The sequence below is a fragment of the Choristoneura fumiferana genome, chromosome Z (assembly GCF_025370935.1).
Source record: "Choristoneura fumiferana chromosome Z, NRCan_CFum_1, whole genome shotgun sequence".
NCBI lineage: Eukaryota > Metazoa > Arthropoda > Insecta > Lepidoptera > Tortricidae > Choristoneura > Choristoneura fumiferana.
The window spans coordinates 39,236,673-39,256,485 of record NC_133472.1 but is presented as its reverse complement, the minus strand read 5'-3'; the positions used below and the strand labels follow the sequence as shown (position 1 = coordinate 39,256,485).

General features: G+C 39.8%; 2 protein-coding genes across 3 annotated transcripts; both read left to right on the top strand.

Annotated features, from left to right (window-relative positions):
• Window positions 1-6,161, top strand: LOC141436645 (heparanase-like). Its single transcript, XM_074099655.1, has one exon. It carries the CDS (start codon window positions 244-246, stop codon window positions 1,744-1,746), a length of 1,503 nt encoding a protein of 500 aa, XP_073955756.1. The 5' UTR covers window positions 1-243; the 3' UTR covers window positions 1,747-6,161.
• A 4,683-nt stretch (window positions 6,162-10,844) lies between these two features.
• Window positions 10,845-19,566, top strand: hig (locomotion-related protein hikaru genki). Of its 2 annotated transcripts, XM_074099634.1 has the most exons (10): window positions 10,846-11,184; window positions 12,245-12,336; window positions 12,674-12,776; window positions 13,229-13,317; window positions 13,875-14,034; window positions 15,022-15,195; window positions 16,293-16,427; window positions 16,917-17,060; window positions 17,622-17,831; window positions 18,720-19,566. In XM_074099634.1, the coding sequence occupies exons 1-10, from the start codon at window positions 11,109-11,111 to the stop codon at window positions 18,980-18,982; spliced, it is 1,446 nt and encodes a 481-aa protein (XP_073955735.1). In that variant the 5' UTR covers window positions 10,846-11,108; the 3' UTR covers window positions 18,983-19,566. The 2 variants fall into 2 exon arrangements, with proteins under 2 accessions (XP_073955742.1, XP_073955735.1); XM_074099641.1 differs by lacking the exon at window positions 16,293-16,427 and having other exon boundaries at window positions 10,845-11,184.
• The last annotated feature ends 247 nt before the right edge of the window (window positions 19,567-19,813 follow it).

The window sequence follows — 19,813 nt, the reverse complement described above, 5'->3', positions numbered from 1 at the left end:
TGTCATCTGTCACTGTCACTGTCATCCATCACTATCATAATCACACACAATTCTCTCACCGCGTCGTATCGGAAGGAAGCTCTCTATTTGAATCTTTCGGAGCTTTGGTTTGGCTCTACCAGTGATCATAACTGGCGCCAGCCAGTCGCGAGTTAAAATCCACATTTTTCATCTTTAAAACGCCTAATTATTAAAAACGCTCAGTAAAGTTCCATATGTCGCTGTAGTTTTATAAACGCAAAGATGATGTCGAACAAGCGCTTAGTGACTGTTTGTGTTTTTATAACATTTTGCAACGTGGCTGCGTTGGTCCTGTTCTTCAAGTTCAACGCTCACGAGCGTTGTGTCGTCACCATCAACGAGGATCAGGAGGTGAGCGCGATTGTATCCAACGAGTTCCTGAGTATAGGCATTGATACTTCGGAGATAGAAAACTATCGAAAGATTGACTTCACGAAATCAAGATTTAGGAAGCTAGCGGCTGCGCTGGCCCCCGCGCGACTGCGTATAGGCGGCACGATGTCCGAGCGACTTATATTTACTAAAGAAGACCAGCCGACCGCGACCTGCGAGGCGTGCCCTAAAAACAACTCTAAATTCCTCCCATTCTTCCTAATGACGGGTAAAAAATGGACAGAAATCAACGAGTTCTGCAAAGCCACTAAAATGAAGCTGTTATTCAGCATAAATGTGATGCTACGAGACGCCGCCGGCTGGAACGACCAGAATGCTATCGAACTAATCCAGTACTCTAAGCATAGGAAATTCCATGTAGACTGGCAATTAGGCAACGAACCTAATTCCTTCAGGCATGTTTTCAATGTTAGTATCAGTCCACATACTCTAGCACATGATTTCAAGCATCTACGGCAAATACTGAACCGGCATGGTTACAAACACTCTTTGTTGGTTGGCCCTGATACAACGAGGCCTCAGGAGGAACGTCCAGAGTGCTTACGCTACATGATTGATTTCTTATCAAATGGATCACACTACATAAATGCTAGGTCATGGCATCAGTATTACCTCAATAGTAGGACAGCTAAGTTGGAAGACTTTTGGAAGCCAGAAACTTTTGATTTGCTCAAGACACAATTGGAAACAATGCATGATCATACATCCAAATATGCTAACATACCGATGTGGTTGAGTGAGACTAGTAGTTCTTATGGCGGGGGTGCTCCAGGACTTTCCAACTCTTTTGCTGCCAGTCCCCTGTGGTTGGATAAGCTGGGATTGGCAGCGAGGTACAATGTCACTACGGTCATCAGACAGAGCTTCTTTGGTGGAAACTACAGCCTGATTGATTCTAACTTGAATCCTCTTCCAGATTGGTGGGTAAGTGTGATTTACAAAAAACTTGTTGGCAACAAAGTGTTGTATGTAAACTGCCAGTGTTCTCGCTTCCAAAGAATGTACGCTCACTGTGCTAGTAGAAAATACACCAACGATACAACAGCCATAACTATTTTCGCCATAAACTTGGAGATGGCTAAGGCAAAGTTCCTTCTAAACGGCACGGCTTTGCATGGAGACAATCTGTCCATAGACGAGTACATCATCAGTGCTCGGTCAAACAATAGATATACTAAGACAGTTCTGCTAAATGGATGGCCGTTGTACTTTGAATCATCATTACCTGATCTCGAGCCAAATCACATAAAGTATGGGAATCATATTTCAATGCCGCCTTATTCCATTGGATTCTGGGTCATTAAGAATACCTCCATAAAAGTGTGCAAGTAGCTGGTCGTCTGTAATGTGTATAACTGCTGAAGCAGATAAACATAACAGATAATTGCAGTTGTTAAGGTGTGTCAATATATCTTAGTTCAATCTGTTTTTACTAAAGACTCAGCAGCCCAATTACCAGTGCCCTGAAGTCATTGTTTCTCAAGTGCTAAAACCATTTGAACATTTTTATCTTTCAGATAAATTAATTATTCTATAAAGTGGGATATTTATTAGTGCCAGATTCTGCATTACCAAATACAATTCTCTAATGGTTCAAAACCTAAGGAGACATGTTGACAATTAATATTTATGACAGCTTATAAAATTAGAAATTGTTATATATTAAATTAACAGTGGGTTTTGATAGGTTAGGTACATGTGTATTCATGTGTCTGCACACATGAAATAGACATGTAGGAAAAGTACAGGTAAGGCCTTGGAATTATGAAATATCATCAGTAAATGTCAATGATTCCTGCATCCCCATATTGCATCAGGGGCGGATCCAGTCCTCAAAAAAGTTTTTCCCGGGTTACAGCCACCCGAACATCGGCCAAGTGTGAGTCAGAATACGAACTCACACATCAACAATGATTATTTTATTTTGGCCGCGCATCAAGATCTATTGGCCTATCGTTCTCAATAGACTGTGAAAGTGTATTGTCACAAGTCTATTAGGGTTGTGGGCATGCCCATCGTGCCCACAACGGTGGATCCGCCCTTGTATTGCATTGAAATTTGAACATTTATTATGAATGGGTCGTAATTGTACTGTGCTTCTGAAAATCGAACATGCCTATGCAAAAAGCGAATGCTGTAAATTACATTTATTGCATCATGCGTCAATATGTCTAGTTGTAAGTTTAAAGTTCAGAATAAGGTACATATGGTACTGATTGCATTTACTGCTGTAATTAATATCTCACATTAATTATTAAGATCCTTGACAATGTCAGCCTTGTTTGTGTAATGCCATTTGGCAGTGAACTTTTGTTAGATCTGATAACCTAATTGTGTCATAACCATAAAGTTGTATGATTCCAATAACTATGCTTTAATAGATTTAATAATACAGTTGTTTAATTATATGTACAGTAAAACTAGAATGTCACTCTGGGCTCATCTTTGTTCTACGTTTTCCTAAAGATTTAAATGAGAGAAAAAAAGACAACTAATCTTTTGTTATTCGAGTGCCGAAGAACATTAGCAAACTAGTTTAAGGATATGATTCAAAGGCCGAAATTTTTCTTTACCAGTGAATCTAAATTGACTCTTGTATTGAATGATGTAATGTCTTTGTTTTCTGCTGTAGCATGTATGTGTATTCAGTAGCTGTGCGAGTATGATGAGACACTTGAGGTCAGGCTAGGCAAATAAGACAGTGATGGCATGATTTTACTACTTATAGACGCAGGGTGGTAGAACGCGCCATTGAGGAAAATTGAAAATTACGTCAACGCGTTCACTACCGCCATTTATTTTCGAATATCCTCAAGCACTTGCACATTGCTCAGTGCCTCAAACGCATAGAAGCGTTTACTCAACACTTTCACCCAATATATTCATAGTACTTTATTAATCATTAGTGAATAGTGATATAGCAGCGTAAGGCTGCGTTTCCACCAGAGATGCGCGAGGAATGTCATCATCATCATCAAGCTTGAGGTCCCGGGTTTGATTCCCGTGTCGGACCAGATATTTGTATGAAAAATACGAATGTTTGTTCTCGGGTCTTGGGTGTTTAATATGTATTAAAGTATGTATCTATCTATATAATTATATTTATCCGTTGCTTAGTACCCATAACACAAGCTTTGCTAAGCTTACTTTGGGACTAGGTCAATTGGTGTGAATTGTCCCGTGATATTTATTTATTTATTTATTTTATCATCATCGGCCTATCTTAGTCCACTGCTGGACATAGGCCTCTCCAGTTGCACGCCACTGAGCACGATCCTCGGCCAGTCTCATCCAGTTCTTGCCAGCTACCCTGCGAAGATCATCGCTCCACCTAGTCTGAGGGCGTCACACGCCACGCTTGCCGATTCGCGGTCTCCACTTAAGAACTCGTTTGCCCCCGCGGTTATCGGTGAGACGAGGAATCTGTTTTCCACGAACCAATAGAAACGCTTCATTTACCTAGCCTCGCTCCGCTCAGCTGTTTCTAATATAACTGTGCTGTGCGAGAATAAGGTAAATTAGCTGTTGCTATTGGTTCATGAAAAAGACATTCCTCGTACGCAACACATCCTCGCACATCTCTGGTGAAAACACAGCCTTATACTCAACAAATAGGAAAACGTATAAACAAGTTGAAGACACCTTGTGTATGCGTTTAAATCACTGAATGTATTAATGAAAATAGGTAATTTTACCAACAATCGCTTTCACCACTTCTTTCTATCGAACGGTAGAGATTGAGGATAGAAAGAAACGTGCGATCACGAAAATCCGCGCTCTTGTTGTAATTTTGATTATTGAAGGTCAATTTTAGGTGCAATTTTTAGTTGTAATTAAACAGTTACATTCAGCAGCACGCCAGCGTGCATAAATATCTGATACGACTCTATTTCTAGGGACGCTAGGATACCTGTTATGTCAGATATTTTTGCGCGATCCGCTGTAGCAGATATTCATGCAGGCGACTGTATCTACTTATTTTTAAGCATGTAAGATCGCATTGAATAACTTCGCTGGGCCAAATGTCACGTTAAGTTGAGATTTGCTTGGTTTTTACTATCTCTGATACATTCCACTATCTCAGAAACGGGAAAGTGTTAGGTATGATGTACCTATTCGTAATATTTAAATATTGTAATGTGATTGTAATGTGGACGAGGTACCTGTGCGTGCCTTATAAGGGTCTTTACACACCATGTGTTTAAAACGCGCCGTCGACGCGAATTTCAGGAACGCGCGTTTTTAGCGCGTCGGCGGTGCGTTTAAAAAACACGATGTACAAAGACTCTAAATTCAACACATTTTTGTCACATACTGCATTTATTTAAAATTAAATAAAAATAGTTCTGATATGTTATATATAGCAAGTGCCAATCTCAGATTTACTGTGTTTTATAAATATATTATAATATTATAATTATATGCTTAATGGAATTAGAATTAATATTAATTGAGAAATTAACTATTTTAAGTCAAAATGACAATGTATTTAGTGAAATGTCAGGTACCATCAGCCAAATAAGTGGTCTATCAATTTCTAAACAAGTTCCTATCAAATGAATATGTTGCTAAAGTCGAACTTTCAAGTTGACAGACACGTCTATTGGCATTATAGATTTATGACATGCAAACGATTTTCAACTTTAGGGTGGTAGACTACATATATGGCTGATGGTACCAGCAAATCGCACTTGTGAATAATATTGACTATTTATACGTGATTTACATAGATCCAAATGTCTTGGTACATTTTTAAATTAACCTTGCGTTGTTCGTGTGCTCAAAATACGCTGATGCGCGATAAATCAATGCAAATTTTAAGCACTGGCTTGGAAGTCTAAAAAGCTTTGGAATTCTAAAATTTTTTAAGAGCACAACTGTGTGGACGGTTGCTTTAAATACGAGACGCGTGAGATATATTTGCGTTTACGGTGCGTCAGCTCAGCGTACTTTGGGCGTACTGGCTAAATTTTTTTTTATTTTGATAATTTGCATATAGGTAGGGTGTAGTAAGATTTATCTTGTGGTAAACAAGAGCGTCTTAAATTCATTCATTCATGTAATTACATATGTAGTTCTAAAAAAAAAACGATTTGACCAAAAAATTTGTTACCGGTTAGTTTCTACCAATTAATGAGCCGTCTGTACAAGGTAACTAATATTATACTTGTGACTTCTGACGTCTGGACCTCACCTGCATTAACGCATTCACTGCCATTGACGCACATAATAATATGCGTTTTCGGAACTTCGCCCAGTCGTAATTATTCATACATTTTGAACGCACACGTGCGTCGGTGGCAGTGTATGCGTTAATATCTGCCACAGCGGAGCGTGCAAAAATATCTGACACTTCCAACCGGCCCTAGAAATGGAGTCGTATCAGATATTTATACAATGCAATCTTTGTTGTGTCAGATATTAGTGCTGTTGACTGTACGAGACGACTATGTCACTGTCGTCCGCTCTGTTTAAACTATTTGATCTGACGAACTGTTTCAACAGGTGCTGACGTATTCTCATGGATTACTTTCAATGTCACTTCTTCCATTAGTTTTAATACTTAGCAAACACACGTAATGAGGCTACTTTCAACGAACAATTATTATTTATCAGCATCTCTAGTTTTAACAGTCATGCGCACATTATTTTTTAGTTATCCTTGCAGATGAGGTGATGGTCCCCGGTACCGTACTTGATACTAGTGACGTAACGTATGTTCTATTTCTCACTATTATGCTTTTTTTTATAAAAGTGGAAAAAAAACTGTACTTCGGCCATTACAAACGTGCGAACTGAGTCATAGATAATTTTAAAGGTACCTCTCGCTCGCACTCACAGACCTCAGGGGACTGCCCTAGTGTCACACTACACGCAACACTAGGCCAGTCCCACCCATAAGGCCTGTGAGAGCGTGTGAGAGGTACCTTTAAAATTATTTTCATCACACTTGCTCGTAAACAGTGTCGTAACATGCAGGCTACCTTGGTTGCAACCCCCCAAATAAAACCCTCGACCTTAATGTGCTTGTCATGAAACCCGTGGTCAGTAAATTAGTCATTGCTCGTATAAATTTACTTGTCATGAAGCCCAAGGTCGTTAAATGAGTCAGTGCCCGTACTGATGGTGCTGCGCGCGCTGCTGCAGGACCACATGCACACGCACGCTGCGTCGCATGCTGTAGGAGGGGGAGGGCGGCGCTGCCAAGAGCGCAGCATAAGGTATCGCCAATATTTGGAACAATTCTATTTTTTTTCTTTTAGAAATATAAAAAAATATTTAGTGATGAAAAACATTGTATGTCGCACGGGCGGTACTAGAATTACGAACATCGACTCATTAAAGCCCTCAGTCTTCAACTTCGGGCTTCTAATAGACTCTTGTTCGTAATTCCTTATTTACCGCCCTTAAGACACAATGTACTATTATCACTCAGTTCGCACGTTTGTAATGGCCGTAGTATAGACTAAAAGAAGTTCGAAGTTCGTGTCGTACCGTCCCTCTCGCTCTCGTATTAAATAGTATAAGTGTCACGAGGGACCGCACGACACGAACTTCGAGTTTCGGGTTTCGTAGTAGCCGTGGAGATGCTCGTAATTAAAGACCAGTAATCAAGACTCAAGACCTATCGAAATCATCCTTAAACATATATAAGTAACTTAAATATATTTTAGTTTTTTGTAAAATTTCACCTACTTCCAATTTAAATCAGTTTCTGGCCAGACTGAAATAGTCACGAAGTCATGACACTATTAATTTAGTATGTTTAATTTATAAATAATTCTCGCTTTTCAATGTCAAGTACCTACATTCGTGAAATATTCGTACAGTTATTTGGGAATGCGAAGCAAAAAGGAGAATATTCGTTACAACATTAACTATAACAAGTAGGCAGACCACTATGAAGCTAAGGTCCTGGGATCGACCCCCAGTCGGGGCTAGATATGATGTATGGAAAATTAGAATGTTTCTTTTCGAGTCTTGGGTGTTTTATAATTTAACTATTTAAGAATGTTAACCCGTCTGACGCCTTGCGTGCCACAGTGGCGCATATCTAAGTACTCGTTATTTGTCAATTTTTGTTACTAGTTTCGATCACCCTTTAACATAGGGTACTAGACCAAAATTAACCAAAAAAGTCGTTGGTCGCGCGACGGGTTAATCTGTTGCCTAGTACCCATAACACAAACTTAGCTTATCTTACTTTGGGATTTGATGGTCTTGGGTCTTTTAGCATAGTAAAAGAGGAGAAGTAAGTCCACTCCGACCCTTTAGGAGGCTTTTTACAACTATACCTAATACAAAAAATACGTAAGTACGAGTACGCGAACGTAAAAGGTGATCATCTCGCGATGCAAGCGCAAGACGAGCGATCTGAAATAGAAACGTACGGCACCGACGGCAGCCAGCGCAGCCTTGACTAAAGAAAACTTAATCCTCCTTAAATTATCAGTTTGCGTGCGGCGGGTGCATTTAAGCCGCGCGATGTACTTTTGTTCGGAGTGAACCTACTTGTCCTCTTTTACTATGCTTTTAGCCCCCATTCGACAAAATTGTTCAGTTTCTCTTACTTTTTTTTTTGTGGTACAGGCACTTTTGTGGTACGGGGGGCTGGTGTGTATTCCTCTTATTTTCAGTTCTGTCGTTGTTCCAGTGTGAAAGTAATTTATAGTAACCAGTGAATGTTTCTTATGAAATAGCAGCTAAGGATGACTTTTTCTATGTTTTTGTGTGGATATATAAGTAGATCTAAGCTGAATGTTATTTTAAAGGTATATAAGCAGCTTTTTGACGTATTTTATCTGATTACATTTACGAACGTTTTTTTTACGTTAGTAGGCATTTTTATACTTTTTTTCTGAATAAGGCGTTAGGATGTATGAGAAGTTTTGTTTGCGCGTTCGCTACCACATCACATATGAATTATGCTCGTTTGCTTTTATTCTTGTAGGCTGGCTGGTTGTAGGAGCATCCGATTTAATGCAAAAAAAAAAACATAAATCTCGTAACACTCGGTACGCGAATAAAAGAAAAAAAAAATCTAAACTTATTAGATTGTTCTATGTGTTGCAATTTGAGCCAACAAAAGAGAAAAAAGGAATATGTAATAAAAATTTAGCTTTACATTTGATAACATATTATCTTATGCGTGCTTTGGACAAGTGTTAAAATATATAGGTATTTATTTCTATGGTTTATGAACAATGAACATTGTACTTTTTCTGTGGTTGAATACGCATTTTTTTACTAAATATTTAAATTAAGAATAATTCTGTTTGTGAAAATGCGGTGCCTAATGTAAGACTGATTAGTATAACATATTTTATTTTCTGATTGAACGTAAAAATCTGCGAACAGATCATATATTTTATTATTATTGTCGCTGTTGTTGTCAAGCTTAACATCTTTTGATATGTTTTACCATAAAGTTTATTCAACTATTATATTAACAAATAAAAATAAAAAACGATTACTAGATGGCGTTCGTATCGAGAGGTCCGTTTGCCGCTACAGTAGTCTTGCTCGTGATTGGCTTATTTAGTTATTTTATCAAATTATCACAAATGTGACGCAAGTGTCAAAGAAGGTGAGGTCCGTTCATAGTACTAGCGTCAACTAGCTTATCAGAGAAGTCCTCATTATTGTTAGGCCAATCGGAAGTGCCTCTAACGGCACCGATCGGGAGCAAACCGTTTACATAGTACCTATTTTTTTGGTAATCAGCGTTCGAGACATTTGTTGCCACAAAAGACCGACCCTGAAAGCTCCGGTCACATTGAGCACACCGCACGCCGTGTTTTTTAAACACGCCGCCGATGCGCATTTTAGAAACGCGCGTTGATAGCGCGTTTTTCTTTCCATAGAGCAGCCACCTCACCTTTGTATCGATACAGCGCGCGTCGATAACGCGTTCAAAAAACGCGGTGTGCATAGACCCTTAGATGACGTTTTGCTTCCTGACTGAAAAATTTAATGGGCCTCGCAAAGTTGATGTCGCGGACGCTCATTTATTGCCCTATATTACGAAGTGTAAAATTCGAACTTCGTATCTTGCATTTTTTCCGAAAGCGCTGGTAGTTTAAAAAATGACGTAAAAGTGCCCATTGCAGCCTATTTACTGAATAAATGATTTGAATTTTGAATTCGAATTTTTGCATTCTTGCCATCCCAAGGCGCTAATATTATAATACGAGATTGAGAGAGACGGTACGATACGAACTTCGATTTACGAATTTCGTAGTTGCCCTCCTGGCGTGCCGCCACTATCTGTCTTTACTTTTATTTGTCTGTTTTCATAAAATTTCATTTCATTCTCATTAAAAGTGGTTAAGCGAAATCTATAAGAGCAAATACTATTTATTTCTCGAACCAGTTGGTATTGGTTGTGTTCTTTTAATTAAGTCACCGAGGTGTTAAACGATCTCCGGCTGCTACTATGCCATAGATAGATTAGTAAATGTAAGACTTGTTATCTGTACCTAACTATGGATGTGCATCTTTGATTCCAATTTAGTGCCTTTATTTGATAATAAAAATCGCTGCCTTTAAAATGTTTAGTTTTCTTTCTTAGATCCTCCTATTATCCTATCATTTTCCCATAGAACGCCACAATGAACTAAGTACAAGATAAGACAACTCCGCAATTCTCACGGTGTCGTCCTAGTCTTCCCTTGTATAAGCCCTGGGGTTGTAGTCTCGGATCCCTGCCCTGAATCTAGGCGTTAACTTAAGTAGCAACGAAACGAGTCTTGGGTGGCCCACGCAAACGTGATTTTCACACAAAGTAGTAGGTTGACTGTGGTTAACTGAATCCTTTAGGCATTTACGAATAAGTTAATTTTAGGGTGGATTAACTATTTCTTGTTGTTATTCCGTCCCGTGAGCGAGGGGACAAATAAGTAGGTAAGTACCTACATTAAGAAGAAATTTTGTCACATACCTATACCTACTAATATGCTTATTACGGTGATCAATTATGGATGGGGCTTAAAACTACCACAAAAATGTATGTTTGGCAAATTTAATCCTATAAACATACGGTTTAAAGAGTGACCCAGGAGACCGTAACTATAGCAATGAGTGACAAGAGAAAGTTGATTGCCCCATTGACCCTTTAACTAAGCCCAATATCATTCCTAGATTTTTCTTTTAGGCTTTTATCTGAACATGTCATATGCCGGAATATTTAAATACCTATTTAGAAAACATTTGAGTAAACTATTTGCAGTTATGCAAATGCAAGCCGAATAAATTAAGTACTGCCAGCAACAAAAATATACATACATTTGAAGTGCTAATAGAAATATGTATATAGGACTTTATGGCCTCGGCATTAATTTTTGCACTTTGGCTGTATTCATATCATTGTTGCTAACTGTACAATTTGGTTTCAAAACATAGGTATCTTCAGGTGTATTGTGCCTTCGTGGTTGCTTGAGTTCACTTGCGACGCGAATGCGACATCTATCGATAATTTTCTTGCGTTATTGTGTTAAAAACTGTTGGAGCCACTGTTAAAACGATTCAAAATCATGTGCTGTCACGGTGCAATTGTCAAACGCCCTGTCACTGTCACTCGAAGTCTAAATTCCTTCCTTCCTTCTTGAATTTAATCATCTCATTACACTTGTTATCATTTTATCTGACAAAATGAAGTCGATATAACTTCTAATTGTGATAAATAAGACACCAAAATGCTAGGGTCCATGTTAGTGGTGTTACTATATTGCAGTAAGGTGTTTTGCGAGGATCAGATTGAGTTCTCTGAAGGTAAACACGACCAAATCAATACCCAACATTCCTTACATGTATATGTTTTGCTGGCGCGCTACAGTGCAATTTTAAATTGAAGCAAGGACGATGATGCGTTTATGCACGTTTCAAATGAATAAAAGGGCCAGGGGCAATAAATAGATTCGATGTCGCTTAGTTGCTCAACGGCAGATGAAGCTTAACGAATTTCAGTGTGGGAGGTAATTTGCGCTCTTAAAAAGTGAAAAAGGAACATACTTTTGACTATAAAGTTCTGTTGTTTAGTTTGGATTTGAAAGCTTAGTTACATTGCATACCATCACAAAAAATTACAAGCTTTTATTTAGTTTCATTCACATGTCCCATTGTCTGTCTGTAGTCAAATCTTGCAAGTACAATTCGACCAACTTCCAGGAGTCGGATTGACTTAAAATTGGGCATACTTATGTAAATTGCGTGACAATACTATAATCTGGTAGTGACATCTTGGTAGTCTGGCCAGGATCGTCTCCACAGGACAGAACTCTTCAACCGTTAATGGCATCGACTTGAAATTTGGTATGCAAATGTAGTTTGGGCGGCAGTACAAGTAAAGTCGACAAAAAGTACAGAGAGCAAAAAAGTTTGCATTAAAAATTTTTTTTTTACCAAAAACTTGTTTCAGCCAATCTATCTATAACATGGACTCATTCCTTTCAATATAAATGTCTGTCTCGTTGTAGTTTTAGTAAAAAGAAATAAACTGTAAACAAATAGTATACAGTACAGTTCACCCTTCTTTATTTTAGTAGTCTTACTTTAGACTATGTATACCTCTTCCAACAGCAGGCAAAAAAACTTACTACGGACAACCTTTCGCATGTGTCTCTCAATGTCATTCTAAAACATGATACAACAAGTTATACTGTCTTGAGTGACCACTAACAGAGCATACTTTGAAAGTTTGTACTAAGAGCAAATGATAAACAAGTGCATCAGACAAAATAGGTACTTCTTATGTTCGTTTTTTCGTTTGCCATTGGAACAGAGTCAAGTAAAAGTAGATATTTTTTGTTTCCAATGTTACATGATGTTTTAGATGATTTCAAATGCTCACTACCGGATGTTAAGAGTGAGGATGAGAAGCTAGATGTAACAAGATTCAGATCAGACTTCTCCAAAATATCTGAGGTAAGTCCTTTCTAAGTAAGTCCTAATATACCTAGCTATTGCCCGCGGCTTTGCCCGCGTGGAATTCGGTTATAGCGCGCTGTTCCCTTGGGAAACATGCATTTTTCGGGGATAAAAAGTAGCCTATGTCACTCTCTGGCCCATAAACTATGTCTATGACAAAAATCACGTCGATCCATCGCTCCGTTTCGTTCGACGTGAAAGACGGACAAACATACAAACACACACACTTTCGCATTTATAATATGATAGTATGGATAAGCCATATCATTTAATAAAGAGTGTTTTTGTTAAAACTGACAGTTTCAGCGATTTATATGTTTAAATACTGTTTTAGGTTAAATTTCCAGGTCTGATTGGTCCACTGAATGAGAGATTGATATGCAAAATTAAGTGCATCGATGGCAACTGGGTGGGGCCACTCTGCTCTAGTACACCAGGTGCGATATCTGCAAGAACCGCATTACATTAGCCGCATTTCACATCTTGCCGCATAATACGAGAATGTGATTGGTTGCTTGGTTCCGCTTCAAAAGAAATGCTATTACCGTAGACTGTGTTCGTCAAGCTTTTTCATGACGCAACCCCCCTCAGTTAGAAAATATTTGGCAACCCCTCGCTTTGCATCCACTTACAGTTATTGGTATTATTTTACGTTGATAATACAAATTAACCTTGAATAATCATGCTCAATTTGAGAGTATTTATAGTTACTGCGACCCCAGCTAAGGGGCACCAGCGACCCCTCTGTAGGTCCGGATCCTCCCGTTAATCCAAGGTTAAATTTAAAAATTAAATAAATAGATTTTTAATACAGCTGTGTTCAATACTATGTTGTTTGCCTTAGCAACTATTGTAGTAGCATTGCATCGTATTTTCTTGTTTCTTACAGATGGCAGATTTCAACCGATCCTCCGAGAGTGTGTGTATCGCAACAACCATCCGCTATTGGCTATCTCTTTTAGAAATGCATCCGTGGAAGTAAGTATCCTTTTTTTAGGGTTCCGTACCTCGATAGGAAAAAACGGAACCCTTATAGGATCACTTTGTTGTTGGTCCGTCCGTCCGTCTGTCAAGACCCTTTTTCTCAGGAACGCGTGGAGGCATCAAGCTGAAATTTATATCGAATACTCAGGTCTACTGTCTCTTGGAGCTGTGAAAAAATCAAAGTTCTAAAGATACAGCCGTTTATGCCGCAAATTTTCGAATTTCGCAAGGGAATCAAATACTACAGGGTACTTCCCGTGAAATCAGAATATTGAAATTTGGTACGAAGCAACGTCTTATAACACAGCTACAAGGAAAAATTGCGAAAACCGTCAATTTTTAGTTACATCATATAAAAAAAATAATTTTAAAGTTACTACCTACAGGTTTGTACGGAACCCTGGGTGCGCGAGTCCGACACGCACTTGGCCGGTTTTTTTTATAAAATTTATGTTGGGTGTAAGATTTATAAAATACAGTTTGGAAAATAACGCCAAAACCGCGCGGTTACTCGCATAGTGCGTACGTGGTCTAAATATACTTGTTTCTAGAAAGAGACGCACTTCTCCCACGGCGCTACGATCGTGGCACGTTGCCGGAACTTCGGTCTCTACAAGATGAAGGGAGACGGAGTGCTTCGGTGCGAGAACGGGGAGTGGGTGCCGAAGCTGCCCGAATGCGTGCCCACCACTGTCATTACTAATTTCACAGGTAAGGAGGGTTTATTGACAGGCTATATTTTAAACGTTTAGGTAATTAACTAAATGCACACGGCGGCCACGACGTACAAAATACGCGTTCATGAATCTACATAAGCACGTCGACGTCTGTACACGCGTCAATGTGTGCGTAAGATACACAGGGCTGACTATCGCAAAACCCTAGTACTATAAGTAGGTATGGCTTTAGATATGTGCAAATTAATGTTATCGTTAATCTTACCCTTTTTATTTTAAAATGTGTCTGTGTATTTAGGTAAGCATTATTATTTTCAATTACAATAGATATACGACTACAAACTTAAACGAATTATTCGGTATGTAGTTATTTTATGTATTAACCGCGATAATCTCAGAAATCATTTTTTACTTATAAAAGAAAGTAGGTACCATTTCGCGAAATTATTGCTCCCGAACTTAGTCCCGTGCGGCCGACATACATCGCGTTGCGCACCCGACTGCTTTCCTGCGGTTTTCCTGCAATCTGCGCTTGAGGGGGAGGGGTGGGGTGGAATCGATGCGGGGCGGAGCGTGGCCATTCTGTACGTTAGTACTATTATATATTCTGTGGCTGCGGTTCGTTTCTGTGTGGGGTTTCTTTCTAAAGTGTTTATCTGTGTATCGAATATGTGTAAATAAATGTCTCTCTCTCTCTTACTATATTAGTACAAAACATATTAGGGATTTAGAGTATTAGGACATGTGATATTATGGCTTATGATTATTAGGACATAAGATCATTATGGCAAATGATCATTATGGCAACAGTGTTATGGCATTTGAGTTTAGGACATACGATATTATGGATTACGAAGGAGACCCGTGTTTTTCATGACCAATAGAAACGATTCATTTACCTCGCCATGTGCTGTGCGTGGACAGGTAAATGAAGCGTTTCTATTGGTTCTTGAAAAACACACACCCTCGCTCACCGCTAGTTGCAACGCAGCGTGGGCTTTTGTACAATCTATTTCTTTAGGTGACGCGCCCCCCACTATTCTGTACACGGTGGTGAGCGGATCAGCTGTGGTGTCTCCGTCTGGCGAACTCTTCGTGTACCCTGAGAGCACCCTGCGGCTGGACTGCGTGTCCCGGCGGGCCCTCGGGGACCCTGAGTGGAGCTGGACCCAGGCCCTGGGACAGCATAATGCTGGTAGGAAACAAGTTATTTTTAATACACGTTTTTTAACCCCCCAAGCAAAAATCTGCCTGCCAACGCTGGGTCTTCCGGTCCCTGTCGAGACTCATTAGGCCATTAGGTATTAGGAATTTTTGAGCTGATTATGATTTCGAATGGGGCCCGACTTGAGTTATACTTAACAGAGTTCAGACTAATGAAAGACTTGTTGTTACAAGCTTTTTAACCCCCGACGCAAAAAGAGGGGTGTTATAAGTTTGACCGCTGTGTGTCTGTCTGTGGCATCGTAGCTCTAAAACGGGTGGACCGATTTGAATGCGGTTTCTTTATTTGAAATCAGGTTTTCTAGCGATGGTTCATAGACATGTGTCATCAAATCGGTTTAGCCGTTTTTGACATATTTAACTTTGAAGAACTTTTTGTTGGTTATTGCTGACTGCCATTTGCCAAACCCAAAACTGCTTGCGTAAACGTTACATTACATTTCAGCCTTATTGTCTAACACAGGGTTTCTCAAACTTATGGCTCCACGTACCCCAGTTAAAGTTTCTAGACGATAGCGAACCCCCCCAAAGAAAGTAATAAACTTGACTGATGGAGAAACTAAAAATGAAAAATACAAAAAGACTCCTAAAACCAATCTTAATCATCTTGCTAGTCTTGCAGCCAGGTGGTTTTTGGAGTCACGTAAACCTTGTGGCGAACCCCCTACCGTCGAATAGCGAACCCCTAGGGGTTCGCGTACCCCAGTTTGAGTAAGCCTGGTCTAACACATGTGGAGTGGAATCACAATTGTTTTCATTTCACCACTTCTTTCCGTCACACGGCATAAGACGAGAGCATTGGCGGCGTAATAGGGGGGCGGAGTGGGGTGGTCCGCCCCGGGTATCAGCACCAAGGGGGTGACGTGCTACAAGTCAACGCACGTAAAAAGAACTCTGGGTGGCTAGTGGAGGGGATACGTTTGCGCATCTGTCAACTAACAAGACAATGGCGTGATGGCCGCGCGCGCGCTCACGTGGGGGGGGGGTCCTGTAGTAATCCGCCACGGGCGCCAACCCATGCTACGCGTCAGAATACAGCCTCAGATCTAGCCTTGTGATTGGTTTCAGGCTGGTCAGAGGAGGACGGCGAGCGCGACTCGCACTACCGTCTCACTCTAACCAAGATGTCGGCGCGCCACAGCGACCAGTACATTTGCGCGTCGCCTGCTGGCCACACGAACACTATGCACATTAAAGTTGTTAGTGAGTTTGCTTGCTTTAGACCGTATATTAGGTTAACATATTTTTCATCACACTTGCTCGTAAACAGTGTCGAAACATGCAGGCTACCTTGGTTGCAACCCCCCAAATAAAACTCTCGACCTTAATGTGCTTCTCATGAAACCCGTGGTCGGTAAATGAGTCATTGCCCGTACTAATTTTCTTGTCATGAAGCTCGAGGTCGGTAAATGAGTGTGATACTGCATGGCGTGCAGGAGCGCGGCGCGCGCACGTCGGGCACATGCTGCTGCGGCGTGGAGGCTGGCGCTGCCAAGAGTGTAGTCAGCGGTATACGCAAATTACTAATTACGCGGTATAGGCTAGTATATTAAAAATGGCGGAATTCTCAGGGGAGTGCATGCATATTTCATCTGGCTCTGGGGCAGGGACGGATTAAAAAAACAAAAAAAAAATAACTTAATTTCAGGCTAAAAGGCGTATTTTAAAAAGATTATACTTCTTTGTTTTCAGGCGTGAACTGCCCCCCTCTGAAGATAACCTCGTCCAAGGTCCGCCAGTTCGCGCAGGGCACCCGGCTCGGCCACTCGGTGCACTTCAGCTGCCAGCCCGGGTACCACCTGAACGGCTCTGCTGTTCTGACCTGCTGTGCGGACGGTAAACAGACAACTGATCATTGTACACGGTTCTTCTTTGCCAGTAGAAAATACGCATTTTGTAAAACAAGTACCTACAGTCGCCATCAAATATATTGAGCGGCACAAAATTTGGCCCACTCTACATACAAAATAGCCTATTTCTGCATTCATTTGAGGGCCAGATTTTTTTCCGCTTAATATATTTCGGAACAGCCAAGGTGATCAAAAATATCGGAGCATGCAATCTATTCTCAAGGGAGTAGAAATCATTTTTGACTGTTTTTTGCAATTTCTTGAATTTTTTGTAAGTTGATAATAAAGCCACGCCATTTTCTATGCTGGTTGCTCTTTAATTATATTTAGAATTGTTTTTTTTTCCAAGTTATTAATGGTTGGTGTGAAAAGTTGTATGAGCCAGTCGGGAGCAAAATTATTTTCATCTTGGGCGTTAACACTTGAATCCCTCGCTACGCTCAGAATTCTATCGTAGAATCCTTCGCTACATTCTGGATACAATATACCGTCCTCGCCGTAATACATCATTTTGCTCCCTTGTGACACAAATAACTATTTTGTCCAGGCAACTGGTCCTCCCTGCCTCCCACGTGCGTGGAAACATTCTGCCCTATGCTGACAACCCTGGGCCCGCATCTAAGCGTGGTGGAGTACAACTCTTCATACGGCGGCCGCGCGGTGTTCCAATGCGCGTGGGGATATAGGCTCGTTGGCGCGCCGGGGCTCGAGTGCGAGCAGGACGGCGCGTGGAGCGGGGACGCGCCGCTGTGCACGCGTGAGTGAGAGCCACTGTGTTCTGTCTTGTCCGGCTTGAAATTATCAGAGTAGTAAAGCTAGTTTGGAATTTCGGTGTGCGTAAGAATCGCTTTTACAAGGATGTGTTAGTCTACAGTAAGAAAGTCTGCTACCGTTCAGATAACAAGTAAAAGTACCTATTTGACTTTTTTTTTCAAAGTTCTGAATATGGCAACATTTTTTATGAGTTGTCAAAAACTACGGAACCTATTTCTAATCGGTTTTATGCATTACGTTCTTTTTAAAGGCTTTTAATATATTGACGTAATTTATTTGTTTCCTTTTCTAAACATTCTAAGATCTTAATGAATGTAATGTGGTTGACGTCTGCACGAGGGCGCTTTAATTTATAGATTACTAGCTGTTGCCCGCGACTCCGCCCGCGTGGAAGTATGAAAAATAGTTTACATCCTATTCGCAGACCTACCGAATATACACAAAAAAAAAAGATAAAAATCGGTCAAGCCGTTTCGAAGGGGTTTGGTCACAAACATTTTGGCCCGATAATTTTGTATATTAGGTTAAAACATTTTTATTGTTAATTTTACATTATTATGCTTTAATTAAAAACAAAAATGATGAACAAAGATACAAACAGCCGATATTCGAAAGTGAAGTTTTGCAAGATAGCCGTGTTAGTGTCTTTTTTTGCCATGTTCAAAGATCTTTGTCGTACTGTACAGTCGACAGTCGAACAAATTTAATCATGACCCAGGGTGGAACCTTTTAACAATCAATTTCACTATGACATGTCACGTCTGTTACTATTTAACTTATTTTTAAGCCTCGACCGACTTCACAGAAACATCGCACCGATTGATGAGTCTACAATATCCCAATAAACTTTTGATTCTAACTTTTTTTTCAGCTATATACTGCCCGGACCCAATAATACCCGAGCACGGTCGCCTATTAACTGAACCATCGGCGAAACACGGCAAGTACCCAGTCGGCGACCTCGTCATATACTCATGCGACGAAGGCAACGAGATCGTAGGGGAATCATCCATAGTGTGCACCGAAAACGGGTTCTGGTCGCATCCTCCCCCTTTCTGTTTACCCCCATCGGAAATAAGGAAGACCGACACGATTTATATAGATAATACTACTCTTGTTCACGTCGAAGAGTAGTTTTATTGGCTACATTTCAGTTCTAAGCTATGTACAAATCGGTGTTGTGTGCGAGATTTAAATATTTTGTAAGAACATCTTATTTTTTCAAGTGGATTTGTCTGTTCGATTTTTAAAAGTGAATTTTAAAAATATTCAAACTGCTATGCTATAGCATTCCAATTCCAAACGAATTCTCGGTTGTTTTAGCTGTCATAAAAAAATAAATGTTAATGTAACTGGCAGGCTTTAAAGCAAAAGGGATGTAAAACTGTATTATAAAAAAAAATACTCAAGTAAGCCAAAGATTTTATTCCTTTTGTAATAGATAAATTAGTGAATGTCTCTACTCTGGTAAATCGGGTAGTTGTTAGGTGTGAATTATAAATAAGGAGCACTAAAGAATGTGTCATTCATGTTATTATAATGGGTATGTTGATTAGGTTTGATTGCGTAGTTTTGTAAGATAGAATAAAAAGTTAGAATGAAGGTATGTAAATTATCTGCAGACCTATTTGTATATCACTTCGTGTTATTGTTGTCTATTGTATTAGATGTAGTCGTTGAAATGGTTGTAATTTAAAAATAAAGGTTGTGCCAAATGATTCAATATTTATTTAGTGGAACTACATTCTTATTTTGGGCAAACTACCCCAGGCATCCTGTTTCTTGCTTGTTCCCCAAGCTTATATTATAAAACATATTGTGACGTTAATTGTCAATTAAAGTTTTTATTAAAAACTGCTTGGATACTATGTTTATGCCTACACTGGATTATTATGAATGGTCTTAGCGAGAAATTTGCTAGTGAATCCAATAGATTTTTTTTCTTGTCAGGTGATTTTTTTTAAA